Here is a 22,313-nt window from a genome sequence, read left to right on the forward strand (position 1 = left end):
GATCGGTGGCTGTAATCGTTATGTTATATTCTGAAACAGATTCTCTATCTAAATATTGATCTGAAATCAAATTGTAATAATTTGTAAGAGATGGCTCAATTTTAAAAGGAAGTTTTCGGTCTATCGCACATTTTATTTGTCCATTTCTGTCAGAATCAACATCTTTTATGTTCAGAACTGCAACTGTTGTACCAGGAGGGGAATCCTCAGATAGATAGCTGGAAAATGACTTTATATTAATAACTGGAGCATTGTCATTTACGTCAATAACATCAATTACAACTTTACTGGTCCCAGTCAATCCACCTTGATCCTTTGCTTCCACCCTCACTTCATACTTTCTGTCTTTTTCAAAGTCTATTTCACCAGATACGTAAATTGAGCCAGTGTCTTCATCAATATTAAATATATTGGCAGCACTTCCTTTCATTTTTGACAAACTGTAAGTGATGAGTCCATTTGAACCACTGTCAGCGTCTGTCGCATTTACAGTCATTAAACGAGTTCCCTTCGTTGTATTTTCAACAACGGAGGCTTTATATTCGGATTGGTTAAATAGTGGCCGGTTGTCATTTGCATCTAGCACATTTATTTCTATATTTACGGTACCCGATCTCTGTGGTGTTCCTCCATCAACTGCAATTAATTTTAAAGACAAACGGGGCCGTTGCTCTCTGTCTAGAGGATTCTGCAGCACCATTTCAACATATTTACTGCCGTCTGGATTTGCATTCTGATTCAATATAAAATGTTCATTTGGAGACAAAATATAATTTTGCAACGCATTTTGCCCAACATCTTGATCCTCTGCACTCGGCAGGGGAAACGGCACTCCAACTACAGCTGATTCACTTATTTCAAATATGACAGCTGATTCTTTATTGGGAAATATTGGAGCGTGGTCATTTATGTCCAAAATCTCAACAATGATTCTGTGCAGCTCGATCGGGTTTTCTAAAATGATCTCAAAGCTGAAGCTGCACGGCGTCACATCTCCGCAAAGCTGCTCCCGGTCGATTCTCTCACTGACGACCAGGAGCCCTTTGTCTGTTTTTAGCTCCGTGTATTGGATGTTATCTTCGGTTAAAATGCGGGCCCGCCCTGAATTGAGTCTCTTGATGTCCAAACCGAGATCTTGCGCCACATTTCCAACCACGGAGCCTTTTTTCATCTCCTCGGGGATAGAATAACGGATTTGACCACCTACCGCGGTAACCAAATGAAGCAGAAACATGAGCGTTCCAATTTGTTGTCGCCGTCCATAAAACAGCATCCATGTTGCGCACGAGAAAACGAGTGGTCCGTTATCACCCATAATGGCAAAAATAAAAAGAGCGCTGATCGAGTTTCTTAAAATATGCGCTTCCTGCTCATCACGTCGACGTTTACATGTATGTGAAAGCCAGTGAGTTGTTCTTTTCACTTCCCCTCACCGCCAAGAAAGACAAAAAATCTGCTTCACTGCCTCGTCACTGCAGAACTGCATGACGACAATTCACCGAAAATTATACGCAAGCCAACAGCGTCTCTTAGAGCCTAAAACGTGTAAGAACGAGCTATAGGCACATGAGATGGAACAAATTCCACTGCTGCAAGCGAATTCCCTTCCAGTGTCAACCAGAAAATATTGTTCAACACCAAGGAGCCGACAAGTTAGGACTTTGCCGACTAAATATATTTAAAACAATGACTTGAAACATTTTCAGAAATGCAAAAAGATAGAATGAGAAAAACCAAATCTATTCAAAATTAAGATAAATCCTGCTGTAACATTAACATGTACAGAGCGATTGCAAAGGGGGTCAACACTTTCATTTTGCTGTTGAACAGTAAAATAATGAACGTCATGACTACTACGTGACAATTGCAAATTCACGTGTACAAAAAATTGATTGCTTTGTAGGATTTATCGAACATGGATTTTCATAACAATTTAAAATTATAGGAGCTTTTGAAATTATTACTCTTATCATCATCATCATCATCATCATCACCATGAAGCCGTGAAACAATACTGCCATCACAAATCATATTATTTCCGAAATCCGTGACAACAATCATTTGGCAGCATTTTTTTTATCGTATGAGAAGTGCACGTGTACTGTAATGTCAGACTAAGTTGTCATGTTTGACTTGAATCGTGCGGGAATAAAGGAATCTGAAAATCATGCAGCTGCATTGGCACTGACAAGTGAATAACGAATTGTCATGAAAACGTTCACAATTTATTTTGGTCAACTATTTGGTAGCTCCTTCAGCAGAGACTGTTACACCCGCGCTGCAAGATGGAGAGATACCGACGCTCGTTCCTACCGACTGCTGTCAGGCTGCTGAATAAAAATAACGATATATAATAATAATAATAATAATAATAATAATAATAATAATAATAATTTAATGATTTGAAAGACAATTGTAAATAGCACTGCGATTTATCCATTTTGTGTTTATATTGCACTTACTTTAACGGTGTTTGTTGTTTTTTTTCTTCTTTCTACCTACATTCTTGCTGCTGGAGGCTGTAAATTTCCCTAGTGTGGGACAAATAAAGGATATCTTATCTTATCTTATTTTGCAAAGAGAGAACCATGTTTTGAAATTACATGTCGTGGTTGACTCTCATACGTTTATTTTTCATCCATCATTTTAAACACCGTTTATTCTGAACAGAGTGGTGCGGAGTTGCTGCAACCTATCCCAGATAACTTCAGACGGAAGACAGTATACACCCTGAACTGATCGTCAGTCAGTCGTAGGGCACAGAGTGAGACAAATGACCATTCACACTCGCATCCACACTGTCACTGAGCGGGAACAAATCTCACGCTGCCCGCACGCAAGTCAGGCGAATGTGCCAGCAGCTATTTCCATGTTTCAAAATCTTAATCATGGAAGGGGTACAGTAATGGTTTTGATTGCATGTTTAAAATTATTTTCTCAACCATAGAACGTCAAACAAATCTAAAATAAAAAAGTAACGACATGCTGTATGCTCATCTGCTTTTCAGAATTTTATTTTAATCATCATTTTATTGTGATAGCCAAGCTGTGATTTGCGGTGAAAACGAGTTGTACTTATTTATACCATCGACTGTATCTATCTATTGAAAACATTTGTTGAACAAATGTTTTGTTTTAACCCTTGCCCATATCTTTTAAAAGGTAAAATTACATTGCCACATTTATAATTTGCAATTTATATTCAACTTTACTCACTTTTGTTCTCGTTTCCTGAAATACACATTGCTACATAGCCCTTAAGGGGACATGGGAGAAAAAAAAAGTAAACTCTGCATTTCCTCGCAAAGATTGCAATATCTTGCGATCTTTTTTTTTTTTCAAGGGGACGCTTTTTTAAAAATGCACTATTTTGAACTTCCAGGTCATCTTGGCTGACTTCTGCTTCACTCTCATGCACAGCTGATTGAGAGACGACACTACCTCGGGGAAGGAGAAAATCATGGAGGACAATCAAGAACAGATTTTCAACAGATCTTTGTATTTCAAGCCAAGAATCAAAATCAAATTCAATGTAACTCGCCAACGGATGAAAACACGCCATGTTTGTTGTTTTCAGTTACCCGATGACGACGCGGAAGTACCTCAACACCATAAAAAAAAATGCAGTTTCTCACAATCTTTGCGAGGGAATGCAATCTTTGCTATGCAACGCAATATCTGCATTCCCCTCACAAAGATTGCGATATGCAATTTTTTTTAATGGTGTTGATGTTCTTCCGGTCATCGTCCAGGTAACAGAAAACAACAGACATGCCGTGTTATCACCAATTGGTGAGTTCCATTGAATTTTACTTTGATAATTGGCTTGAAATACAAAGACATGAAATCTGTTCTTGATTCTCCTCTATGATTCTCTCCTTCCCCGAAGTAGAGTCGTCTCTCAATCAGCCGTGCATGAGAGTGAAGCTGACATTAGCCAAGCTGACCCAGGAGGACTAAATCGGGTATTAAAAAAAAAACCATACACTTAAAAAAAACAAAACACTTTGCAACGGAACACAATCTTTCCGAGGGAAGGCAACATTTTGCGAGGGAACGCAAAGGTTTTTTTTTCTTCCATGTCCCCTGAGGGACTCCGTACATTGCAGATAGGTTTTGCATTCCTTCATTTAAAACACCAGTATGATGCAATACGTAGATTTTTGTTGTGGTTTGAATTTCATTATGTGGGCTGTGAATTCGACACCATGCAAAAACTGTCAAGGGGGTGAAATCTGTTGAGAAATCCTTGTTCCATTCATGTGCAGGAAGTTGTGAAGAAATCTCATAAAAATCAGCAAGAAAAATGGTGGAACATCTGACTCACCAAGGTTGACGTCTGTGAAAAAAGCTCTGATATCTCTTTGTTGTCCTGTGGCATGTCGGCATCAACTCCATCCACATTCATTAAACTTTGACTCAGGGCTTGCATATTCTTCATGTCACTTTTTCTGGAGTCGGTGGTCCTGCACACCTCGTAATTATATACATGCGGGAGAGTCCCCGTCCCCAAAGTATCAGAGTATCTTGGTGGACAATACGGAATGACAGGCAGGTTGGAGTGGTACAGGACGCGAGACTGTCTCCATCTGTACACTTTGACCGATATGATAAGCAGCAAGCAGGTGATGAAGAGGAAGGAGACCACCGCCAGCGCCAAGACTAAGTAAAAAGTCAGCTGGTCATTGTACTCCTTGTCGTGCATGCTCAAGTCAGTGAACTCTGACAGCACTTGAGGGAAGCTGTCGGCCACCGCCACGTTGACAATGACCGTCGCTGAACGAGAGGGCCGCCCATTGTCCTCCACGACAACAGTCAGTCTTTGTTTGACAGCATCTTTGTCAGTCACTTGGCGAACAGTTCGGATCTCTCCGTTGTGGAGGCCCACTTCAAACAGAGCCCTGTCGGTGGCTTTGTGCATTTTGTAGGAGAGCCAGGCGTTCTGGCCAGAGTCCACGTCCATGGCCACCACTTTAGTCACCAGATAGCCCACATCTGCAGAACGAGGCACCATTTCAGCCAGCAGCGAGCCGCCCGTCTGCACCGGGTACAGGACCTGAGGGGCGTTGTCATTCTGGTCCTGGATCAGAATGCGGACTGTGGCCACAGAACTGAGTGGAGGGGATCCGGAATCGCGGGCAGTAACGTTAAAGTCAAAGGATTTGATTTGTTCATAATCAAATGATTTGACCGCGTGGATGACACCATTCTCAGAATTGATGGAGACAAAAGAAGACACAGTTGCTCCATTAACTTCTTTCTCCTCCAGGAAGTAAGACACTCGAGCGTTCTGGCCCCAGTCGGCATCACTAGCACTGACGGTAAACACGGAAAAACCAGGAGCATTGTTTTCTGGCACAATCTTACTGTATTCTGACTGATGAAATTTGGGCGGGTTGTCATTCACGTCAGATATTTTAACGTTGATGTTTTTACTACTCGACAGAGGTGGAGAGCCTTGGTCAGACACTGTTATGGTCACATTATATTCAGGGATATTTTCCCGGTCTAAGACGTTTTCAGTCACTATGGTGTAGTAACCTGTTAGAGAAGACTCAATTTTAAAAGGGACGTCATCGTTAATGGAACACTTGACAACGCCATTGCCCTCAGAATCTTCATCATTTACGTTAAAAACAGCTACAGTTGTCCCTGGGGGAGAATCCTCAAGTATGAACTGAGAAAATGACATAATTTCAATAGTTGGGACATTGTCATTCTCATCAATAATATTAATGAATATTTTACATGTATCTGTAAATCCTCCATGATCACTAGCCTGGATGTTAAATTGATAACTCCTTGATTTTTCGAAATCTAATTTACCTAGAACTTTTATTTCTCCCGATTTGACATTTACATCAAACAGCTGCTCTGTGTCTTTGGAAGAACGAGTCGAATATGTGACGTCACCATTGATTCCTGCATCAGCATCGTTTGCACTAACAGTCGCGATTACCGTCCCTGCAGGTGAATTTTCTGGCACATCGACCTTATAAACAGGTTGAGAGCACACTGGAGCGTTATCGTTTGCATCCAGCACGGAGATTTGAATTCTCACCGTCCCTGATCTATGTGGCTCACCGCCATCTGAAGCGATCAACATGAGTGTATGGCTCTCCTCTCTTTCTCGGTCTAAAGGCTTCTGCAAAATCATTTCAATGAATTTTGCTCCACCTTGTTGGCTTTGTATTTCCAGTTTAAAATCATTTGAAGGTCGAAGTGCGTAATTCTGAATATCATTAATGGCAACATCAGAGTCATCGGCATTCTCGAGTGAGAAACGAGTTCCCACTACTGCATTCTCAGCAATCTTAATATTAATTACAGACTGGGGGAAGGAGGGACTATTGTCATTAATGTCCATCACCTCCACTATTACACGATAAAGCTGGATTGGGTTTTCCACAATGATGTCAAAACTGAAGCTGCAGGGCGTCGTCTTTCCACAAAGCTCCTCTCGGTCGATGCGCTCTTTTACCACAAGCGTGCCTTTATCTCGCTTTAAATCAACATACTGTCGGCCTCCTTTGGTAATAATTCGAGCTTTACCTGCCACGAGTCTGCCCAAGTCCAAGCCCAAATCTCTCGCAATATTTCCAACAAAAGAGCCTTCCGCCTGCTCCTCCGGTATGGAATAGCGAGCCTGTCCACTCGTCGAGCGCAGCTCACAGAGACAAAGAATGACAAAAATTGTGCGCAATCGGCCGATGACGGCGCGCATCCACATAGAATACATCGTGAATTAAAATAATATATTCAAAGAACAGCAATCCTCAGTCCAAATCATGCAAAATAAATATGAGAGTCCGGAGAAAACGTGCCTTCAAACAACGAACAGAACGTTGCCTTTCTGAGCAATGGAGCTTTAAAAGGAGCCCAACAGGAGAACAACTGCATGAAGTCGTTTCACTGACGTGCCACGAGCGGCGCTCAGAGCATTTTCACAGAAGTGCAAGGCAGCTTTCAGTGTATCACATTAAAATATCTCCGTATGTTATCATATATCCATAATAAAATGTTTAAAACTACGGAATATTCATTAGAATAAAACATTTCATACGTGTGAGTTTCCATACAGAAAAGATTCTTACATACAAGGTCCTTATTTGACTTATTTTGAAATCATAAATGGTAGAATGAAAATTTGAGGAAAAAATACTGTGTGCGCCTGTCAGTGTATACACACACACACACACACACACACACAAAACAGTGTGTCGGACTAAAAAAACAGGCAAATATATATATCGTTTTTTGCAAGCAATTTACTCTCGTCTAAATATGTCATACAAAAATCGAATGAAAATATTGATTCAGAGCTAATCTAAAAATCACTTTCCTCCATTTTACACTGTCTGATGACACATTTAAATGATTGTAATTTTGTGTAATTAAATTGAAACCTCGCTAAGATTAAATTCAGAAATCGTCAAAAGTTTTAATTTTGTAAAAATATCCTGCTCAAAACAATTTTTTTCTTCAACTCATAATATTGTGTTTCAGCATTTAATTTATTTTTTGACATTAAAATTGTTGAAGGCGGCCCGGTAGTCCAGTGGTTAGCGCGTCGGCTTCACAGTGCAGAGGTACCGGGTTCGATTCCAGCTCCGGCCTCCCTGTGTGGAGTTTGCATGTTCTCCCCGGGCCTGCGTGGGTTTTCTCCGGGTGCTCCGGTTTCCTCCCACATTCCAAAAACATGCATAGCAGGCTGATTGAACACTCTAAATTGTCCCTAGGTGTGAGTGTGAGCGTGGATGGTTGTTCGTCTCTGTGTGCCCTGTGATTGGCTGGCAACCAATTCAGGGTGTCCCCCACCTGCTGCCCGAAGACAGCTGGGATAGGCTCCAGCACCCCCCGCGACCCTAGTGAGGATCAAGCGGCTCGGAAGATGAATGAATGAATGAAAAATGAATTGTTGAATTACGTTTCTCAAAACATTAATCTTGCAGCGTCAATGTCAGTCGGAATTACTTGTCACACAATCACTGTCGAGAGAGGTTAAAGTTATCAATACAAAAACAGGAAATGAAAAAAAAACGTCAAAATACACGATCATCCGCAAAAACAAAAACGTTGCTGTCTATGGTGCTGAAACTACAGAACTTGTTAAATGTACTTTGTTGGGCTCAGAAACAGCAAGGAAAAAACATACACTTTGTGAAAAACACATCCTGATCACTCTGGGCTGCCTCAACTGCTCATCGCATCCATGACTGTCATTCATCTTGAAGAAGTCGTTGAAGAGGTCTAACGCAACCAAATGCGGATATACCGGAGGTCGAACATGGGAAACAACTTTCACCCGGTTTGGACAAGTAGCGCTGGGTAAAGTCCCGTGAGAAGACGGAACACGAGTGAGAATGCCATTCATCCATCCGTTTTCTATATTGTTTCTCACCAGAGAGCTGGAAGCGTCCAGTTACTCCGTGGGGGACGAACACTGCTCATCTTTAAATTCTGGCAAACCACATTTTTTAGGAAAGTTGTGTTCATCAGGGCCATTCCTTTCACTGCTATGTCTTTGCACTACACATTGACCGATGCAGAAACAGCAAGCAGATCTGAACTTAAAAAAAAAAAAGACGTTCTCAGCCAGACCACTGAGGATGACTTTTCCAACATTATGAGCAAAAACAATTGACGAAAGAGTGGTCAAATAAAAATAAATAAATAAATAGACTCTTACCTTGAAAAATTGGTCAGTGTTCTAAGATGAAAAAAAAACATGTCCATTCAATATTAAGTGGGCAAACCTACTCAGAAAAAAAAAACAAAAAACAAAAAACAAAAAACAAAGGAGCAATAAATAAAATATTTTCCCCAAAGCTTATCATTTCATCATAACAGTGCACTATATGGTGGCTGTGAATCATTTTCTAAAGAAGCAAGGGTGCACGACCCAAGATCTACAGGTTTCACATAGGTAAAGGAAATTCACTCCATGAATCTGACATCGGTAAATGTCCAAAAAAACATCCCATAAACAAAACCAAAGACTGTGGAAGATTATCACTGCTGTCCCCCATGCCAGGAGGCATTATAGGCACTACGACAAGTAAAAAGTCAACAGCTTCTTTTTAAACACCAAGTTTTTGTAATATAAATGACACCAAGACAAACTCTTTAAAAACATGATTATATACCCAAAAACACTGGAAAGGATTTGAACAGCGGTGTGCAGACTTATTTTAATCGACAGAAGATGGAAGTTACTTCAAGATGTCATCCTTCCAGCACCATATACAAAAGAAGTTGAGAAGACACCTAATTGGTCAAGCTCTGAAACTTTTCAGACTCAAAATTAGAAAAATAACATTGAAAAACTTGACTCACCAAAGTTGACATCTGTGAGCAGTTTCCTGACAGCTCCTTGTTCACATGCGGCATGTCAGCATCAGCTCCATCCACACTCACTAAACTTTGACTCATGGCTTGCATGTTCTTCATGTCACTTTTTCTGGAGTCGGTGGTCCTGCACACCTCGTAATTATGTACATGCGGGAGAGTCCCCGGCCCCAAAGTATCCGAGTATCGAGGCGGATAATACGGAATGATAGGCAGGTTGGAGTGGTACAGGTCACGAGACTGTCTCCATCTGTACACTTTGACCGATATGATAAGCAGCAAGCAGGTGATGAAGAGGAAGGAGACCACCGCCAGCGCCAAGACTAAGTAAAAAGTCAGCTGGTCACTGTACTCCTTGTCGTGCATGCTCAAGTCAGTGAACTCTGACAGCACTTGAGGGAAGCTGTCGGCCACCGCCACGTTCACAATGACCGTAGCTGAGCGAGAGGGCCGCCCGTTGTCCTCCACCACAACAGTCAGTCTTTGTTTGACAGCATCTTTATCAGTCACTTGACGGACGGTTCGGATTTCTCCGTTGTGGAGGCCCACTTCAAACAGCGCCCTGTCGGTGGCTTTGTGCACTTTATAGGAGAGCCATGCGTTCTGGCCAGAGTCCACATCCACGGCCACCACTTTAGTCACCAGATAGCCCACATCGGCCGAACGAGGCACCATTTCAGCCAGCAGTGAGCCACCCGTCTGCACCGGGTACAGGACCTGAGGGGCGTTGTCGTTCTGGTCCTGGATCAGAATGCGAACGCTCACGTTGCCGCTGAGGGGAGGGGAGCCTCCATCCTGCGCTCTGACGACCAAGTCCAGTTGTTTAATTTGCTCATAATCGAATGATCGAACGGCACTGAGAACACCACTTTCAGAATTCAAAGAGACAAAAGTTGAAATTGGACTGCCACTGATCTGTGTATCTTCCAAAAGGTAAGAGATTCTCGCGTTTTGATTCCAATCAGCGTCTCGGGCAGTGACAGCAAATATGGAAGTGCCAGGTGAATTATTCTCTGCAATATAAGCTGAATAAATATTTTTATTGAATAATGGTGCGTTGTCATTCACGTCTGATATTTTGAGATATAACTTGGTTGAGCTAGAAAGTGGAGGCACTCCGAGATCAGTGGCCGTAATTGTTATGTTATATTCTGAAACAGATTCTCTATCTAAATATTGATCTGAAATCAAATTGTAATAATTTGTTAAAGAAGTCTCGAGTTTAAAAGGAAGTTTTCCATCAATGGAACACTTTATTTGCCCATTTCTGTCAGAATCGATATCTTTTATGTTCAGAACTGCAACTGTTGTACCAGGTGGTGAATCCTCAGACAGAGGACTTGAAAATGACATTATATGAATGACTGGAGCATTGTCATTGATGTCAATAACATCAAATATAACTTTACTGGTCCCAGTCAATCCACCTTGATCCTTTGCTTCCACCCTCACTTCATATTTTCTGTTCCTTTCAAAGTCTATTTTTCCCGATATGTAAATTGTGCCACTATTTTCATCAATGTTAAATAGATCTGCTGCACCCCCTTTCATTTTGGACAAACTATACACAATGACTCCATTTGAATCACTGTCAGCGTCTGTCGCATTTACAGTCATTATACGAGTTCCTTTCATTGTGTTTTCCAGAACAGTAGCCTTATACACCGACTGATTAAAGACAGGCTCATTGTCATTTATATCTAACACATTTATTTCTATATTTACACTTCCCGATCTCTGTGGTGTTCCTCCATCAACTGCAATTAATTTTAAAGACAAACGGGGCCGTTGCTCTCTGTCTAGAGGATTCTGCAACACCATTTCCACATATTTACTGCCGTCTGGATTTGCATTCTGATTCAATATAAAATGTTCATTTGGAGACAAAATATAATTTTGCAACGCATTTTGACCAACATCTTGATCCTCCGCACTCTGCAGAGGAAAGCGCACTCCTCCTGCAGCGGCTTCACTTATTTCGAATAGGAGAGCTTTGTCTTTAATTGGAAATATGGGAGCATGATCATTTATGTCCAAAACCTCAACAATTACCCTGTGCAGCTCGATCGGGTTTTCTAAAATGATCTCAAAGCTGAAGCTGCACGGCGTCACATCTCCGCAAAGCTGCTCCCGGTCGATTCTCTCACTGACGACCAGGAGCCCTTTGTCTGTTTTCAGCTCCGCGTACTGGATGTTTCCTCCCGTCACGATCCGGGCCCGTCCAGAAATGAGTCTCTTCATGTCCAAACCGAGATCTTGCGCCACGTTTCCAATCACGGACCCTTTCTTCATCTCCTCGGGGATTGAATAACGAATCTGATCACCTACCGTGGTAACCAAACGAAGCAGAAACACGAGCGTTCCTATTTGCTGTCGCCATCCAAAAAACAACCTCCATTTTGTACATGAGAAAGGGAGGGCTCCAAGACTATCCATGATGACAAAAAAATAAATAAAGAGAACGCGATCGTATACTATTTTTCTATTGTACGTTTTTTTCTTCTGACGAAGTCAATGTTCACGCCAAGCAAATGCAAAGCACGGACCGTTCTTTCACTTCTCACTGCCAACAAAAGACTGAATATCTCTCTCCGTGTCTTGTCACTTGGAGGAGGACTGCATGACAACTCACGGAAAATTAAGCCAACAGCGTCTCTTAGAGTCTAAAATGGGGAAGAACGGCCGCTGTACAGCAGGCGAAGCAGAATAGTGAAACAGAAGTTTCGCCCTCGCAACATGGGAAAACTTTATAAAAAGGTGATTTTCAATAATAAAGCGTCAATACCAAAATGCACTCAATTGAAGATAATCGCTGTTATTTTCTTCAGGCATTTGAAGTAATAAAACACACACAAAAAAACTGACCGTGCACTGAAAACAAGAAAGCCCACCAAAAGTATCAAATTTTGCATTCAGATGTAAGACGAAACCATTGCAAAGGGAGAGGACTCTTGTGAAGTTTGATAACATAAGTAAAAATTCTAAACGGTTTCATCCTTCAACAAATAATGCAAATTAATATTTTATCCGAAGAAAAATGTTCTCGTTTCGAAGTACTATACAGGGATATTTGACAGTTTTGGCCTTCTTAGAGTTCCAAGTGTATTATTATTATTATTATTATTATTATCATCATCATCATTGTTTATTTTATTATTATTTCTGTATTTTCGTTGTATTATTATGTATTAATTTTTAATAATTGAATAGGTTCAACCCCCTCCAGGAACTGATCATAGCAAGAAAAACAATTGAGCGTCAACATTTCTTTCATGTGTCACGACAAAATTCCTGCTTCAAAGACTGAAGTGACCAAAACAATGACTGAGTGTCATGAAATGTTACGGAGTGATTTGGCCCCATTTTGGTGCCGGGCGCGAGTCTCGCGCGGAGTCGCCCAACTTTGCGCATGAGGGTAGTTTTCGTTCTTTTGGTATATTGTTCGACTTTGCGCTGGTTATATGGGCGTAACTTTGTTTCTGCAAACTGATTTATTAGTTTGATTTTACTCCTGTGATGATGGGTTCATAAATTCACTTTTTACATGTTAAAATAAGTATTCTTATTGTGTTTAAAAAGTTAGAATACTGTAAGTAAATACATTTGGTTGGTTTGAAATCATCGTGTTTCACAAGTCCATAACCATGCAGAAATGTAGCTCCCATGTGAGGCCACTTAATAGCGTGATAATGAACTCGTGGCCTACAAAAAAAAAGAAATGGTGAAGCATTTGACTCACCAAGGTTGACATCTGTGAGCAGTTTCCCGACAGCTCCTTGTTCATATGCGGCATGTCAGCATCAGCTCCATCCACACTCACTAAACTTTGACTCATGGCTTGCATATTTTTCATGTCACTTTTACTGGAGTCGGTGGTCCTGCACACCTCGTAATTGTACACGTGAGGGAGAGTTCCTGTTCCCAAAGTATCCGAGTAACGTGGTGGACAATACGGAATGACAGGCAGGTTGGAGTGGTACAGGACTCGAGACTGTCTCCATCTGTACACTTTGACCGATATGATAAGCAGCAAGCAGGTGATGAAGAGGAAGGAGACCACCGCCAGCGCCAAGACTAAGTAAAAAGTCAGCTGGTCATTGTACTCCTTGTCGTGCATGCTCAAGTCAGTGAACTCTGACAGCACTTGAGGGAAGCCGTCGGCCACCGCCACGTTCACAATGACCGTAGCTAAGCGAGAGGGCCGCCCGTTGTCCTCCACGACAACAGTCAGCCTTTGTTTGACAGCATCTTTATCAGTCACTTGACGGACAGTTCGGATTTCTCCGTTGTGGAGGCCCACTTCAAACAGCGCCCTGTCGGTGGCTTTGTGCACTTTATAGGAGAGCCAGGCGTTCTGGCCAGAGTCCACATCCACGGCCACCACTTTAGTCACCAGATAGCCCACATCTGCAGAACGAGGCACCATTTCGGCCAGCAGCGAGCCGCCCGTCTGCACCGGGTACAGGACCTGAGGGGCGTTGTCGTTCTGGTCCTGAATCAGGATGCGGACGCTTACGTTGCTGCTGAGGGGAGGGGAACCGCCATCCTGTGCTCTAACTCGGAAATGGAACTCTTTCAGTTGCTCATAATCAAATGAGCGAGCGACACTAATAACTCCGCTTTCTGCATTCACAGACACAAATTCACTAATCGATCTTCCTCCGATTTCACTCTGCTCCAACATGTAGGAGATACGAGCGTTCTGGTTTTCATCTGGGTCTTTAGCAGTTACGCTGAGCACAGAAACACCTGGCAAGTTGTTCTCTGCAACGTTCGCACTATAAAGGCTGACAGGAAACACCGGGGCGTTGTCATTCACGTCTGACACTTTCAAATTAAAGGTCTGTTTACTGGAACGGGGAGGCGATCCTGCGTCTGACGCAACAACCGTGATGTTGTATTCTGACACATGTTCGCGGTCTAAATTGGCATCGGTCATTAATGCAAAATAATTTCTTACATTGGATTTAATTTTAAATGGAACGCGGCCTTCAATTGCACACCTCACGTGGCCATTTTCACCAGAATCTTGGTCTTTTACATTTATGATACCAATAGTGGCACCGACAGGAGAGTTTTCTTGTACGGGACTAGTGAAGGACATTACATTGATGACTGGGGCATTGTCATTTAAATCCATGACTTCTATTTCGACTTTTGCAGACTCGCTCAGTCCACCTTGATCTTTTGCTTCAACCATAAATTCAATTGTTTTGTCTTTCTCAAAGTCTATTTGTTTTGCGATGGATACACTCCCTGTCATCTCGTCTATATGAAACATGCTTGTTATTCCAACTTTTGATTTTGAAAATGAGTATGTAACAATTCCATTTGAACCACTATCAGCATCAGTGGCATTCACGGTCAAAACGATCGCACCTTTTGGTGCATTTTCAATTAATTTCGCTTTATAAATGGTTTGATTAAAGACTGGAGCATTGTCATTCGCATCTTGAATAGTGATATCTATATTTACTGTACCTGATCTCTGCGGATTTCCCCCGTCCACAGCCACTAATTTTAATGAGAGTCGCGGCTGTTCTTCTCTGTCTAAAGCTTTCTGAAGCACCATTTCTGCATATTTTCTGCCTCCCGGACTGACGTGTTGCTTCAAACCAAAATGATCGCTCGGTGTTAAAATGTAACTCTGCAGACCGTTTGCGCCCACATCAGCATCATACGCACTCTCCAAAACAAAACGGGAGCCAAGTGCAGCAGACTCGCTTATTTCAAAATCTACATGCCTATTTTCAAATGCTGGGGCGTTGTCGTTCACGTCTAACACTTCGATGGTCACCGGATGCAATTCCATGGGGGTTTCCAATAAAATCTCAAAGGCGAAGCTGCACGGCGTCACGTCTCCACACAGCTGCTCTCGATCTATCCTTTCATGGACAACCAGAAGCCCTTTGTCCGCCCTCAGCTCGGCGTACTGGACGTTCTCGCCGGTCACGATGCGGGCGCGCCCGGAACGGAGTCTTTTTAGATCCAAACCGAGGTCTTGGGCCACATTTCCGACGACCGAGCCTTTTTTCATCTCCTCTGGGATCGAGTAGCGGATTTGCGCCTGCGCTCCATTTAGAAAAAAACACCAAAAGACAAAGAGGCAGGCCTTGCGTCTCCATATTCCTCCTCGGCATTGAAGTATATCTTTAGACTCCATACGCAAGTAAAAATATTCCAAGGATGTAAACCGGTAGAAAATGACTAATAAGCAGGCGCAATTATTTCGACCTGATGTAGCTCAATGGTTATACGTTGTTCACGCGAAGCTCTCTTGTGCCAAATGGCAGTGAAAGAGGAGGGAGCCGCACTGCATCACCCAGCACGAACAAATCCATTTAACGTGCAACACCGCCACTTAGAGGTGAAAATTGTCAATTACTCGAGTATAGACTAAAACGCTCAACATTAAAAAAATAAATAAAAAAAATAAAAAAAAATATTTCAACATTGTAGGCTAATGTCTTGTTTAACAACCATATATAAAAGCAAACAAAAGTGAGAACAAAATTAAATTAATTTCTTTCACATGAGTTGAAGTTGTAACTTACTAAAACAGCAAATCGACACAGTTGCACGAGCACAAATGACGATTGCAACTTTCATGGAAGCTCTGTTCAACGAATACAGTGTGAAAGATGTCCTTCAGGACCACGGACAGAGACACAGCCACGCGAGGCGCCACTGCTCTTTTGGGGTCAATACTCGGCTGTATTATCAGTAAAGTCCAATGATAACTAAATGTACCAAGCTCATCTGATGCTTGCCTAGAAGTATATTGACACTTTTGACTGCTCCAAGGAGGCAAAGAGACACGTTGCCTCGAATTTTTAAAGCAGTCCTTAAACTTCAAAGGCTGGAAAGATGTGAACACTCTCCTCATTGAAGTGATCGAACTTCTGAAACAGCAACCATTATACAAGCATTTAGGAGATAGCTGAATTACTTTCAAATTGAAGTAATAAAAAATAACCAACAATATTTTGGCAGTCAATGCTCAACGTCATCTCATGTGATAATGATGGTCATGATTAAAGACGAAGATTGTTTCAGAAATCATCATGACAAGATGAAAAAGGGCCGTATTAAACTTGGACAAGAAACTCCTCAACAAGAATTATGACAAATATGGCAAAGACCAAATACAAAATGTTTGACCAAGAAGACAAGTGAGTAGAACCACTTAGTAACAAACTCGGATTTCTATTTATCTACATTCCAAAAATATTCATTCATCTTCCGAGCCGCTTGATCCTCACTAGGGTCGCGGGGGGTGCTGGAGCCTATCCCAGCTGTCTTCGGGCAGTAGGCGGGGGACACCCTGAATCGGTTGCCAGCCAATCGCAGGGCACACAGAAACGAACAACCATTCGCACTAACACTCATACCCAGGGACAATTGAGAGTGTTCAATCAGCCTGCCACGCATGTTTTTGGAATGTGGGAGGAAACCGGAGCACCCGGAGAAAACCCACGCAGGCCCGGGGAGAACATGCAAACTCCACACAGGGAGGCCGGAGCTGGAATCGAACCCGGTACCTCTGCACTGTGAAGCCGACGTGCTAACCACTGGACTACCGGGCCGCCCTCATTCCAAAAATAAAAAAGGAAAACACTCAAAGAGTTCGGGTTTTCAGAAGAGGATAGACTTAAAAAAATCTTTGAAGCAGTTTTACCTTCATTGAGGAGGCATACTTTGGAACCTGAAAACGGTGAGACTTATCACTTACAAAACATAAAAATATGGATAAACTTGACTCACCAAGGTTGACATCCGAGAAAAGTCTCCTGACAGCTCTTTGCTCACATGCGGCATGTCAGCATCAACTCCATCCACACTCACTAAACTTTGACTCATGGCTTGCATGTTCTTCATGTCACTTTTTCTGGAGTCGGTGGTCCTGCACACCTCATAATTGTACATATGCGGGAGAATCCCCGTCCCCAAAGTATCCGAGTATCGAGGTGGACAATACGGAATGACAGGCAAGTTGGAGTGGTACAGGACGCGAGACTGTCTCCACCGGTACACTTTGACCGATATGATAAGCAGCAAGCAGATGATGAAGAGGAAGGAGACCACCGCCAGCGCCAAGACTAAGTAAAAAGTCAACTGGTCATTGTACTCCTTGTCGTGCATGCTCAAGTCAGTGAACTCTGACAGCACTTGAGGGAAGCTGTCGGCCACCACCACGTTCACAATGACTGTCGCTGAGCGAGAGGGCCGCCCGTTGTCCTCCACGACAACAGTCAGTCTTTGTTTGACAGCATCTTTGTCAGTCACTTGGCGGACGGTTCGGATTTCTCCGTTGTGGAGGCCCACTTCAAACAGCGCCCTGTCGGTGGCTTTGTGCACTCTAAAGGAGAGCCATGCGTTCTGGCCAGAGTCCACGTCCACGGCCACCACTTTAGTCACCAGGAAGCCCACATCTGCAGAACGAGGCACCATTTCGGCCAGCAGCGAGCCGCCCGTCAGCACCGGGTACAAGATCTGAGGGGCGTTGTCGTTCTGGTCCTGAATCAGGATGCGGACGCTTACGTTGCTGCTGAGGGCAGGGGAGCCTCCATCTTGAGCCCTGACAATAAATATCAGCTCTTTGATTTGCTCGTAGTCGTATGAGCGAGCTGCGTGGATCACTCCACTTTCTGCGTTTATAGATATATAGTCAGACACTGGAGCCCCACCGATTCTCGCATCCTCTAAAATATAAGAAACACGAGCGTTTTGACTATGATCGGGATCTTTAGCATTCATAGTCAGAATAGAAACGCCAGGAGGGTTATTTTCTGTGATAACTGCGCTGTTTACAGCACGCGCAAACACCGGAGCATTGTCGTTTACGTCAGAGACTTTCAGATTAAAAGATTTTTTTGTCCACAGAGTAGGAAGTCCTGCGTCTGTGGCAACAACAGTTATATTATATTCAGACACACGTTCACGATCTAACGGCGCATCTGTTAACAACGTGTAATAATTTCTCAAATTAGATTTGATTTTAAAAGGTGCGTTTTGCTCAATTCTACACGTCACCTGTCCGTTTTCAGCCGAGTCAATGTCTTTAACGTTAATGATGCCAATAGTTGTCCCAGGGGAGGAGTCCTCTGACACAGGACTCGTGAAGGACATGACGCTCATCATGGGGGCGTTGTCATTCACATCAGTGACGTCAACGATTACTTTACACGAGTCCGTCAAACCACCCTGGTCCTTGGCGTCTATTCTCATCTCATATTTTTTATTTTTCTCAAAATCAATAGAGCCCTTAACAGAAATAACACCACTTTTTTCATCAATGGCAAACACATCGCGGAGGCTGCTGTCCATGTCTGAAAAATGATAAGTCACAAGGCTATTAGACCCGAAGTCTGCGTCAGTGGCATTAACAGTGACGACGAAGTTGCCGAAAGCAGCGTTCTCCATTACGGCGGCTTTGTAAACGGATTGGTTGAAGACGGGCGCATTGTCGTTCACATCAAGAACAATAATATTAATATTGACTGTACCAGACCTTTGTGGGTTCCCGCCGTCCACTGCAATTAATTTTAAAGACAAACTGGGGAGCGTCTCCCTGTCCAACGGCTTTTGAAGCACCATCTCCGCATATTTCTTGCCATCCGTATTTGAATGCTGTTTCAGCACAAAATAGCCATTATCGGTTAAAAAATATTCCCGCAGGCTGTTGAGACCTACGTCTTGGTCCTCGGCACTGGTCAGAGAAAATCGAGCGCCAGTATTTGCAGATTCACTGATTTCAAAACGAATGTCGTTTCTTTTGAACGTCGGCGAGTGGTCGTTTATGTCTGTAATTTCAACAGTTACGTGATGGAGCTCCGTGGGATTTTCTAATATCACCTCAAAACTGAAACTGCACGGCGTCAAATCTCCACAAAGCTGCTCTCGGTCGATCCTCTCATTCACCACCAGAGTCCCTTTGTTTGTCAGCAGCTTGGTGTACTCGACGCTCTCCCCCGTCACGATGCGGGCTCGTCCGGACAACAGTCTCTTCACATCCAACCCGAGGTCTTGTGCTACGTTTCCGATCACAGAGCCTTTCTTCATCTCCTCCGGAATTGAATATCTGATATTTCCGTCAACCGTTGGATTGAGAAAAAGTACAAAGGACAGATGCAAGCAGACGATGCGCCATTTTCTGCCGTCTGTACTGGGAGGTTTTCCGTTTGCCATTGTAAAATACAAAGAACAAATACCCTACAAAATTATCCCAATAAAAGAGGCGTATCTTTGTAATTCAGAAAAAAGGGCCAACGCAGAAAATGACGCTGGCTTCATACCGTTTGAGACAACAAGCGAGTGAGAGCGGGTTCGTTTTTCTCGAAGCCAGCCCAAACGATGCACACTGCCTCTTTTCCTCTGACACTAGTGAGAGGATAAGGAGCGGAATAATACACACCGACTGTTGGATTGACCTACAGCGACCCTTTGAGTACAAATTGAGTAATGCAAAATATTTTCCTTTATCAGTGTACATGCGTTTGAAAATCAAAATGCTTCAATTCAGATTTTAAACACACACACACACACACAAGCAAATGGTTTAAAATGACATGGCGACAGTTAAGATGAAACGAAAAAAAAATAACCCCGACTATAGCGCACCACAAAGCATTAAAACAACATTAATAATGGTGGGCATATTTGCTGCATGCATGTCATGTGGGGGACTTATAATTGATTTGGATATTTCAACGAGACAATGCGTCTTTTTATGATAAACCAGACATTGGATGGATGGATGGATGATAGAAAGATAGATAATTTTGAAATAATTTGCACATTTAAAAGCTGCCGCTGTTGTGAAAGCGCGATATAAATCAGCATGTATTGTATTGTATTGTATTTGACAATTGACATTGTGATGAAGCGCAAAGGTTCCCTGCTAACTGTTTTTTTGCTTTCGACTATGTTCGGTGATTTTTGTTTTATAGTTTGTTGTATGAATTACATTTTGCTCCATGTACAGCACTTTGTATATAGCGATGGTTGTTTGAAAGTGCTCTATACGTCCAGCTGAGTTGAGTCGAGTCAGTGTATGCTCCTGCACGATAACACCTCACTTAATCTCCATTTGGCTCGTGTGCTATAAATCAAATGATGTGTTTAAGGTGAATGTGAACTGTCAATCATGCATTTCGTTGTTCGGTTACTGAATACAGTAAATTATGAACCTTGAGTGTATTCCGTGCACTAAATTGATGTGTACTCAATGTCTGTGATAATTTTTTAAACCAGTCAATTGGAATCCGACTCCCACTCTGAGTTAATCAGCTGGTGACATCACACTGCCCCTTTATGATCCTTTGATCCGAATGGAGTATCAACCAAGGCACAGAACAAACAAACAGATGACCAGACGGAATTTGCACCCCACCGTGTTTCATGGCGTGAACAATGCCCCACAGCATATCTGACCAAGTATGTACAAAGTAGAATTGGTAGAGTCATTTTTACAGAATCACAGTTTTCCCTCAAATTGGATTTGTTTTATTGAAACATTGCCTGGAATTGCCTGCTCGCGACCACGATAAAGTGGGAGTAAATCTTCAAAATGGGACAAAATCTATTTATGCTTCATAAAAGAGTGAAGCAAATGGAGTTTGAGGAGCTTCAAGAGCACACAGAATGCAATTAGCCTTGTGGTTAAGCCTTCAGTGCTACGAGCTCGTCGTCCAGGGCAACACACAGCTCCACCTACCTCTCTCTACCTCTGCCTCAAGTCACACGTGCGACCTAGGCAACAACCCTGGCTCCATCACAAGCACCACTGACTATGTTCATATTTTGTTTCACAATCCGGGCTTCGAAAGAGTTACTGACTGCATGTTAACAGTCACCGGCCCCTTCTCGAGCGCTAACTGCAGTTCTGCCGCCATTGCTGCAAACAGCGCAGCCTTTTCCATTCCTATCCGCTAATTTAGGAACTACTATCCTTGAAATACAGCCTTCACCGGCCCGTCCTACCAGCGTCATCCTCTAGCACTGACTCAACTTGAGCCCCTTAACCACATGCAGGTGGCTGATATGCATCTATTTTTTCCAACAGATACTGTACTCCCTCAATGATTCTTTCTGTTTTAATCACAGTGACCAAAACGATATGATCATTGAGTGGCAAAAGAATACAACGGCAACAAAATAAGCTATTTGATGTAATTGGTGATTATCTACCTCTCACTGTGAAAAAAAAATGACCAGATTATTTTTAGACTATAAATGCAAACTTAAAAGAATCAGAAGTTATACATGACAATTAAATAATTGATTCACCAGGCAGGCTTTCCCTTTCATGAGGAGGTTTTACTGATTGGACGGAAGATGACCAGCACTGCATTTCATCAAAATATAAAAATCACAGCAGCTACATGAAGAAAAGCAATGAGTAGGCATGAACATTCCGCTCTGAAAATAGAAAAAATATATATCTTTGAAATATTTGACTCACCAAGGTTGACATCCGAGAAAAGTCTCCTGACAGCTCTTTGCTCACATGCTGCATTTCAGCATCAGCTCCGTCCACACTCACTAAACTTTGACTCATGGCTTGCATATTTTTCATGTCACTTTTTCTGGAGTCGGTGGTCCTGCACACCTCGTAATTATATACATGCGGGAGAGTCCCCGTCCCCAAAGTATCCGAGTATCGAGGTGGACAATACGGAATGACGGGCAGGTTGGAGTGGTACAGGACGCGAGACTGTCTCCACCGGTACACTTTGACCGATATGATAAGCAGCAAGCAGGTGATGAAGAGGAAGGAGACCACCGCCAGCGCCAAGACTAAGTAAAAAGTCAGCTGGTCATTGTACTCCTTGTCGTGCATGCTCAAGTCAGTGAACTCTGACAGCACTTGAGGGAAGCTGTCGGCCACCGCCACGTTCACTATGACTGTCGCTGAGCGAGAGGGCCGCCCGTTGTCCTCCACCACAACAGTCAGTCTTTGTTTG

The 22,313-nt window shown here is 42.8% G+C and overlaps 5 protein-coding genes and 2 long non-coding RNA genes across 22 annotated transcripts in view; 2 read left to right on the forward strand and 5 right to left on the reverse strand.

The window, feature by feature from the left end:
- The window catches only part of LOC127603780 (protocadherin beta-11-like), a 76,711-nt gene extending 56,123 nt beyond the window's left edge, over positions 1-20,588 (reverse strand). Inside the window, exon 1 of one of the 2 annotated variants that reach the window (XM_052070402.1) lies at positions 17,375-20,588. In XM_052070402.1, the coding sequence (XP_051926362.1) occupies positions 17,375-19,536 (2,162 nt within the window). In that variant the 5' untranslated portion in view covers positions 19,537-20,588. Of the gene's footprint in view, positions 1-17,259 lie in introns of both variants that reach the window. The other variant, XM_052070392.1, reaches the window with a different exon arrangement.
- LOC127603514 (protocadherin gamma-C5-like) overlaps positions 1-22,313 on the reverse strand; it is a 147,038-nt gene that overhangs the window by 96,095 nt on the left and 28,630 nt on the right. For 6 of the 12 annotated variants that reach the window (XM_052069964.1, XM_052069972.1, XM_052069992.1 and 3 more), the window contains exon 2: positions 13,888-14,526. In XM_052069964.1, coding sequence (XP_051925924.1) covers positions 13,888-14,526 — 639 coding nt within the window. Of the gene's footprint in view, positions 1-306; positions 1,473-10,775; positions 11,795-13,887; positions 14,527-22,313 lie in introns of those variants that run through there. The other 6 variants (XM_052069982.1, XM_052069885.1, XM_052069903.1 and 3 more) reach the window with 6 other exon arrangements.
- The window catches only part of LOC127603766 (protocadherin beta-16-like), a 35,197-nt gene that overhangs the window by 5,902 nt on the left and 6,982 nt on the right, over positions 1-22,313 (reverse strand). The window lies entirely within an intron of this gene.
- Positions 1-22,313, forward strand: part of LOC127603994 (uncharacterized) — a 37,415-nt gene that overhangs the window by 5,053 nt on the left and 10,049 nt on the right. The window lies entirely within an intron of this gene.
- The window catches only part of LOC127603773 (protocadherin beta-16-like), a 37,423-nt gene that overhangs the window by 2,376 nt on the left and 12,734 nt on the right, over positions 1-22,313 (reverse strand). The window lies entirely within an intron of this gene.
- The window catches only part of LOC127603737 (protocadherin beta-16-like), a 41,061-nt gene continuing 25,496 nt past the window's right edge, over positions 6,749-22,313 (reverse strand). Inside the window, exons 2-3 of one of the 4 annotated variants that reach the window (XM_052070316.1) lie at positions 13,088-13,234; positions 11,953-12,033 (exon numbers count right to left, since the gene is read on the reverse strand). In XM_052070316.1, coding sequence (XP_051926276.1) covers positions 11,977-12,033; positions 13,088-13,234 — 204 coding nt within the window. In that variant the 3' untranslated portion in view covers positions 11,953-11,976. Of the gene's footprint in view, positions 9,484-11,952; positions 12,034-13,087; positions 13,235-16,947; positions 17,260-20,611; positions 21,959-22,313 lie in introns of those variants that run through there. The other 3 variants (XM_052070306.1, XM_052070343.1, XM_052070296.1) reach the window with 3 other exon arrangements.
- LOC127603988 (uncharacterized) lies at positions 13,166-22,159 on the forward strand. The gene is made up of 2 exons (XR_007963169.1): positions 13,166-13,315; positions 22,040-22,159. It is a non-coding gene; the product is annotated as an uncharacterized LOC127603988 (long non-coding RNA).

This window comes from Hippocampus zosterae, chromosome 1 (genome assembly GCF_025434085.1).
Source record: "Hippocampus zosterae strain Florida chromosome 1, ASM2543408v3, whole genome shotgun sequence".
Classification (NCBI taxonomy): Eukaryota; Metazoa; Chordata; class Actinopteri; order Syngnathiformes; family Syngnathidae; genus Hippocampus; species Hippocampus zosterae.